Raw genomic sequence first — 8,049 nt, 5'->3', positions numbered from 1 at the left:
GCCACCGTCCCCCATGGCTGCGGCGGCGGTTGCTCCACTCCGGTGAATTGTTTGCGTGGGCTGTGCCGGGAGCCTTGTACCTTGGACCCGCTGGAGGTCGGGCACAGGGCTGGCTCTGGTGATGGAGCGGTGCTCGGCTCGCCGGCACAGTGCCCAGGTTGGGGAAGGGCTGAATGCGCGACTCTCCCTTTTCTTCCCCATCCCCTCTGGAGCTTTTGTGCCCTTGCCAGGTGCCTGCGGTCGGTCTGGACCAGCCGGCCCTGTGGAGGGGTCTCTGGTGTTGCTGGTGGGCTGATGCGAAGGGCCGATGAGGCCTTAGGAGTATAGTACAGCTTCTGCCCTAATGATTTAATTGCATTTGCGTGGTATTGTGCAGCTTGAAATTGGCTGGAGCAAGATCTTGTACTCGATGTGCTGTTGCAGAATAAACGCCAGAGCGCTGGGATTGGAACAAGAGTTTCGTAACCCCAGGCTCGCCAGCGCTGAGCGGGGCTGGGGGCCAGGCAGCAGCGTGCTGGGCTGTCCCGCTCAGCCCGGCCAGGCTGTAGTTCCCTTCCCCCTGGGACCTGTACCTCTGCAGCGCTTCCCTGCAGTGGGACAGGGACAGCCCCGAGGAGGTGAGACCCCCAGTCGTGCCACAGCGGCCTGAGGAGCCTGGTCTCCCCAGGGTGACTGTCCTCTTTGTGTTTCTTTGAACCTGTAAATGAACCCGAGCATGAAACATGAGGCGTAACGAGCCCTGGTGTGGCCGGAGCTGAAAGCCCCAGCTCTCTGCGTTGTGCGTCGGTGCTGAGTTTCAGCTATTTTCTGCTGGAGAAGTAAATCGCTCCAGCGGACAATCCAGGCACGTGACTGCTGAGGCATGGTCATGGAAAATTGGCTCGGTTGTCATGTTTGTTTGCTCTGATATAACTCTTTATGACACTGCCATGCAGGTTTTTCCATGGCTGCTGGAATGTGTTAGTCTTTAGTTCTTCCCTTCTGCTATTTTTTCAAAGCAGCACTATCAGAGAAGCTGTATATAACCTTACATTTTATTGTTGGGGGTAATGAGTTACAGACTTCGGTAACCGACTGGAGCTTTTTCTTTTTTTTCTCTTTTTATAACAGATTAGCACAGAACCCCTCAGTTAATGTGGCTGTAGCTCAAGATGATGATTTATAGCAGGAGGAACTAAAAGATCAGTTGTTAGCTCTTCCGTTTTGATGAAATCGAATTTGCCTGATTTTCATCTCAACTGCTGCCTTTTTTTTCCTCTGGGGAGGGAGATAATAATTCTCTTGCTTTCTGCAGGTCTGGGTTGCTAAACTTATCAAGGGTTTCTCATCTGAGAAGGTGTTGACTGGCTTTGGTTTGTTCCCATGCAGAACACGCTGGTGTTTGTTTCTCTCTCTGCGGGGGAAGCGCGTGTGCTCATTACAGCAGGGAGCAGCCTTACGTTGGGATATAAAGGTCACAAGTGTTTCCTTTCACCTCTCCAGCTGGGAGGCAGACTGGCATACACGGGAGGTGGCAAGAAGTTTTTGCAGCTGAAGGAGCTTTTGGTGTGGTTTTCTTGAGGCAGACCTGCAGACCAGTCAGTCCTTTCCACGTAGAGGCTGTAGCCTCCTTCGTCTGGGTCTAGCAGAGCCCGTTTCCTCCTCTGCAGCAGCAGCAGTGCTGTTCCTGCGTCCCACGGTCTCTCCCCATCGCTCGGTGTGGGAGAGCTCTGGTACCAGCGGCGCTTTGTGTCCGGCTTGGTGACGATACGCTGACTTGCTCACCTCCCGTTAACTGTTTCCAGCATGAATATCAAGTAGTAACAGAATATTTTTGTTGTTGTTTTAATATATTCCAAGAAGTATTTTAACTGCTCTTTCCACCATTGCAGGTGAAGGGGAAGCAGGGTGTCTGGACACCGATGAGTGAGCTGCGATGGATAACAAAGACTCAGAAGCTGAGATCCACCCTCTGAAGACTGAGGATGTAAAAGTTCAAGAGAACCATGAAAACTCTGTGGAGAGAAGAATTATCAGCAAGCAGTCATCGCGACTGTCTCGGCTGTCCCGCTGGCGCACTGCCGCCTTCTTCATCTCGTTATTTCTGTGTCTGATCATTGTGTTTGCTTTCTCCTTTATCATTCCTTGCCCAGAGAGGCCAGTTTCGGAAAGAACATGGTTCCGAAACTATGAAGATGCAGGTGAGCTTGCTGTGGCAGCATAAATACTTACCAACAGTCCTTTTCCTTTTTGTGCCATGCATTTGGGTTGTGGGGCTCTACCTGGGCCCGCTCTGGAGCCCCACCTGCAGGGATGCTGCCCCTGGGGCCAGGGCTGTGAATGCCTGACCTGGATAGGCAGTGGCCCGTCATAATTGGAGTGGCCTTCCAGGAGGTGTTTACAGGGTCTGATGGAGAAATCAGAGGCTGCTCTGAAGTGCTAACAGGGTAGCAGGCTGGCCTCATTTGGAAAAAAAGAAATGGGGAAGGGTTATCTGGGAATAAATCTTTGTTGAAGTTTGGTTTGTAAAGTGCTCACTTGAAGCTTGAGCTGAGGTTTGGGGACAATTAAGCTTTTTTCCTCTGTCAGTATGACTTTCTGACTTTTCTCCATGACTAATAGGAAAGGGAGAAGAGGAATTGCATCTTGTTTTTTTTTTTTTTATAAATTGCACAGATTTATAGTTGCTTTAGTCGGCTCTTTCGCCTGGGTATTGCTCCCTGGTGGGTCAGCATTTGCTTCTGTGAAAGCTTTTCTTCATTCTTACGTGCAGTGGGTGTGTGCTGGTTGTGCTGTAGATGCAGAGATAGTGCTCCCAACAGGGACTGAGCTTTCTGTGGCAATGCAGAAATGCCAAGTTCTGCTACCCTGGGCTGAAGAAGGCTGCGTTTAGCTGAGAGTGAGAAAGATGGAATATCTGGGGCTGGATGTAGTGGGTTTTGCTTGTTTTTTTTTTTATATTTTGGGAACAGCAACTCCAAACTAAGACCAGAGTTGTTCTTTGTTCAACATAGTTCAAATTCAGGCTGCTTGGCTTTAAAAAAAGACAAATCCTCTGGGGGATAGCAAATTTAAAAAATCCTTTGGCACTAACTTCAAGTCCTTGGTACTCATGTAGACAGCTTTTTTTGATACAAAAGCCGATTTGTCCCCATGTTACCCTGTCAGAGATGGAGGCAGTGAGTAGGTCTCTAGGAATTTGAGTTTTTCTCCAGCCAGCTCTGCTGTTGGCTGAGGCAATCCTCACCAGTGCCTGGCTTGTGCTCTCTTTTACAGTGGCCTACCAGTTTCTCGCTATAGAAGATGTGAACGACGACAAGGTGCAAGATGTCATCTTTGCTCTCAGAGCCGGCAACGGCAGCAGCAGCTTCAACAGATCCTGTTTGGATGAAGGTAGTTGATTCAAAACCAGAAAACCTTGTAGTCAAAGGGCTGTTATTTCTCTTCTAGTTCTAATTCATGAGGTTGCTGTGGGACTGGGAGAGAAAACCAGGTTAGCTGGGTGGGGACAGGGACAGGGTGAGCCCCAGCTGTTGGTGGCGTGAAGCAGCACATGTTGGTGTGGGCAGCGCTCCCTCTGACGTCTCCTCTCCGCAGGGCTGCCCTCTCCTTGCGCCTTCCTCGCTGCTGTGTCGGGCACGAACGGCCGAGCGCTCTGGGAGAGGCCCACCGCTGAGGAGGTGGAGTGGATGGAGTGTGGCATCGCGCAGCTCGGCGCGGCGGAGGCCCCGGGCTGCCTGGTCGTGGGGAAGCCGGTGGCTCTGACAGCAGTGGACCTGCGGACGGGTGAGTGGGAGTGCTGCTGCTGGGCAGGGGACGGTGCCGCTCGCTGGCCTCACCCGGGGACCCCAGACCTGGGAGGCTGGGGACGTCGGCGTGATGTCAGTTGCTGGTGCGTGAGCAATGGGCACAGAGTATTTATTATCTTGAAAACTTTGCCAGAGCCTTTGCTGGGCTGTTGAGAAGCTCCTGTTCTCTCAGCCTGTCTGTTCCGAAGGCTGGACTCTGTTGTGGTGGTTTGTGCACACCCCACTGTAGTCTAAGACCAACTTTTCAGCAGCTTTTGAAGCAGGAGAAGCAGGCCCTGGCTGCAAACTTTGTACTCTTGGGGGCTGGACACAGCCCGCAGTGTTTCTCAGTCATTTGTGTGAGTGCTGGGAGTGCCTGCAGTGGCAAGAGGAGTGGGAGTTTGAGGGATTTATGATTTTAAAGTCATCAAGGAGAGCCCTTAGGATGAGTACTCACCAGTTTCAGTAGTCCAGGATTTTTCCTGTTTCCTCTGGAAGGCCGCCTTCATTTCTGATGGAGAAATTCATCATCATTTTGCCTAACGCAGGGTGAGGGTAAGGAGTGCCTGTCCTGCTCTAGGAACAGGGCAGCGACCATCTCTTACACCTCGAACCTTTCTTCCGTGAAATACGTTTCCATTTTGGGGGTCACTGTTGCAAAGGTTTTAAACAATGCAAGTTCTGCCTTGGAAACATGGCTAGGATCCCATCCTCTCTATGTGGTATTGAACCCCTCACGCCCTGTTTTGCAAAAATTGCTGTATAGCCCTAGGGAATCTGAGGAAAATCCAGTGTAACTTTAATTTCCAGTGTAGATGGAAGTGTAGGCACACGCAGAGCTGGAAAGCTTCAGTACCAGCTGAGAGATCTTAGCAGCATTTCCCTCACCAACAAGCTTTAGCACGGGTTATTTATAGACTATTGATGAGGTAGTTGCTTTTAGGTCAAAGTGTAGAAAGGTGGCTGCTGAGCCAAAGGCGTGTAACCAAAGACAGCCGTAAAGAAATAGCATGGAGAGAAGGAATCAGGCTAAGCCACAGGTCACAGCAACAGTCCGGTAAGAAAACATTCTGTGGATAAATTAAAAGCAGGAGATGAAAAATTGCTTCAGACAGAAAAGGGAATAACTCAGAAGTTGATGTATTTTCTACCTTTTTGTGATCAAATAGGTTAAAAGGGGTTTCGTAGAGTAGTTGACTTTTACTGGGGGTTAGGAGAGCAGATAGAATAAAATGTATTTAAATAGGCTAAATGTATTTAAAGTGTCAAAGTCTGACTTACATCACATTGTGCTAAAAACAGTAGTCAGAACAATCCTCAGCTGTTAATGATTCATCGTTGTGAGGGGCTGGTGAGAGTCCAGGGCGCTCAGGCTGCCCAGCCCCTGCTTGTAGGAAGATTGAAGGAGAGGAAGGCAGATTATCATCTGTAAATCTCTGATGTGGTTTTGATCTTTAAATGCTGATAAAGTTAGTGCTTTTCTATCAGTTCGAGTTGGGTTAAGCCTTGCTTTCTTCATTGCCAGAATAAGTGCCCTGAGCAAACAAGAAGGAAAGTGCAGGATTGCACGCTTCTGTCTGGGACAGGGAACATTCCTGCGTGTTTATCTTAGAGCAAACTGGGACACAAGAGTTTAAGATTAGCTGTTCCAGCTCAAAGCAACAGTCTGTGTAGCTGCGGATTCCCTCTCTGCCAGGGCCAGAAGCAGAGTCTTGAGGAAGAGGACCGGAGCAAGCCTTTTGTTACACCTTCTCTCTTCACCTTCTCCTCCATCTGCCAGCGTTGTGAGCAGGTCTGGTCTCCTACGGGATACAGCAGAAAGGGGACCACAGTGATCAGATGGGTGAAATTGCTTCTGTGCAAGAAATCACTAAATAAACTCCAGCCTGGAGAATGGGCGACAGGGAGAAGTGAGTCCTGAAAATTATCAGTGAGAAGTGTAAGAACAGGGAATTATGATTTCCTGTTGCAATTCTTTGTTAGCTCCATAGTTCTTTTATCAAGTGGATAGGTTCAGAAAAACAAAGAATTCTTCACATCCGCTGTATGGTGGATGCCAGGAGTTTACAAGTGTTCAGTACACAAGTGGCCACGGGCAAGGGAAGGGGTCTGACACTGCTCAGTGGAGAAGACCTGCCTTTAGCTCAGATCGTTTGTGGGGTGCAGACAGGGAGGGAAGTCTTTGGATGTGGGTCTGGACCTCATCCAGCCCCAAGCAAGCAGTCCTGCTTTGTGTCCTCTGCAGCTGCTTGAAGTGAGAGCTGAACTCAGGCATCTAAGTCCTCACTTTATTATTCCTTCTGGACCAAAAGGAAAAAAACCTTTCACCCAAGCTGGATTTGCTGTCCTGGCCCTTGTCTAATTTCCATCCCAGTTTCTGTTGCTGTGCTTCTGCTATGACCTCGGGCTCTGAGGAAGCACTGTAGCACTCAAGACGTCGGACAGGATAGTCCCATCTCCCCTTGATGGAGCAGGATGGGATTGGATTCACAGTTTGTGCTCTTTGGGGCTTGTGTTAGAGCACGAAAGCTTCTCAGGTCCTTTGTGTTGAATCCATCTCACTGTTACCCATTTCCATGAAGTCAGACTGCTCTTTTTAGAGAGTGAGATGCTTTCTCCAAAACTATATCCACTGTCTAATAACCAGCAAAGAATAGAGCCTGGTGCATTGAAATGCAAATTTCATCAGCCTGGTCCTGCTGTTGTCGCTTTGGGCTGTGCTGGAGCCAGGATACAGTTATTTAAAACTTAAGTTCTCTCCTTCCTTTACCTGCTTTTTTTCTTCAGGGGTAAAATCCTTTACCTTCCCATGATTTCCTAGGGACACTCTTCTACTTCACACCTGTTGTCATAGTAACAGATCCAAGGATTTTTGTCGGTGTGTCAGTAAAAGCTCAGGAGGAATCCTCCTGGAAATACACCTTGCTTAAAGTTATTGCAGGCAGGGTCAGGTAGTGATTCCTTGGCCTCCAGTACCACCACCTTCCTGACAAAGAACGGATGATTCCTCTGCATTCCTGAAAGGGTAATTTCTGTCTGTGACACTGTTTAAAGGGGAGGACAAGCATTTCCCCTCTGAGCACCTAGTCACTTAAGTCTTCCTTAAAAAGCAAACCCCCCATTGGTCCCCCCCCTCCCCGAATTCCGCTGCAGATTCCCCTGGGCAGCAGCTGGAAGGTGGCCAGCAGCCCTGGGCAGAGCGCTGGAGTAAAGTCACCCAAGTGGCCTGGAGCTCTCGGAGAGAAACTCGCCCCCGCAACCACCACTTTTTAAAAACCAAAGCTCTGCTACCTGTATTTACAAACAAGCTTGGATGTGCTGTGTGTGTTCTTTGAACGCAGGAGAGGTGGGATGCGAGCTGAGTTGTGGCTGGTCGGTCAGCGGGGAACATCTGCAGGAACATCTGCAGGAGGCATGTTGCAGCAAAAAAGGTTTTGTGATCACTGCAACGCTGCGATCAGAATTGAGCTGCTTTCTGCTTTTAAAATGTCTCTGCAGATATACGTACACAGCAGCAACGTTTTAGATCAGGGAACAGGGATTCTCTGTGGCGTGAACGGTCTGGGAAGGTTGTTAACCTGCGGCACGAGAGGAGCCAGCTGCCTTTGTGCCCTGTGCACTGGTTTGTGCCCTGTGCACTGGTTTGTGCCCAGGATGTGCGGGCAGCTGGCATTACTTTGCAATACAAGTTGAAATGGTGGGTACTGGGACTCCTTTGAAATGCAACAAAGTACCCCATCATGAGCATAGATGTGACTGGTTCTGGTGTTGATGGGCTCTAAATGGCTGGGTGCTGCAGAGCACTTCCAGGATCAGGGGTGTTAAAAGCCTGTCAGCCTGAAGTGCCTTTTAGTGAATGTTTCCTAATAACTCTGTCTTCCAGGGGAGGTTCAGTGGAGACAGTCCAGTGACTTTGGAGCTAATTATACTGTGCTGACGCCCGTGTCAGTGATTCCAGATGTGGACAGTGATGGAGTTCAGGACCTGATCATCTTCATTGCTACAGGAGATGAGGTATGTCACGCTGAAGCTATGATAAACCCAGTGGCCAGACTTTTTGCAGTAATGTTCTCTATCTCCATCTTGTCGTCTAAGAGGAAGTGTCCAGGGGCCTCTGATAACTGTGGGTTTGGGCTAGGTTCTTTCCCACCTGCAGAGATGTACTCCCAAATCAATGCAAGTCTTTTATGGTTTTAAAAAAAAAAAAAAAAAAAAAGCTGGCCAGGAATCCCTCCTCCTTTTCAGTCTGCGCTCCTCGTGCTGTGTGTGGAGTGAGCCTGGG

The 8,049-nt window shown here is 49.4% G+C and overlaps 1 protein-coding gene across 1 annotated transcript; it reads left to right on the top strand.

Moving 5' to 3' along the window:
- Positions 1 to 1,871: 1,871 nt before the first annotated feature.
- LOC104466371 (protein ITFG3-like) lies at positions 1,872 to 7,781 on the top strand (the record flags this gene model as incomplete). Its single annotated transcript, XM_010079759.1, has 4 exons — positions 1,872 to 2,180; positions 3,256 to 3,372; positions 3,577 to 3,765; positions 7,651 to 7,781. Coding segments are annotated over exons 1-4 (702 nt in total), but the record flags the coding sequence as incomplete, so codon positions are not given.
- Positions 7,782 to 8,049: the final 268 nt, after the last annotated feature.

Source organism: Pterocles gutturalis, unplaced genomic scaffold, assembly GCF_000699245.1.
Source record: "Pterocles gutturalis isolate BGI_N339 unplaced genomic scaffold, ASM69924v1 scaffold22624, whole genome shotgun sequence".
Lineage (NCBI taxonomy): Eukaryota > Metazoa > Chordata > Aves > Pterocliformes > Pteroclidae > Pterocles > Pterocles gutturalis.
This window is presented reverse-complemented; position numbering and strand designations above follow the sequence as displayed.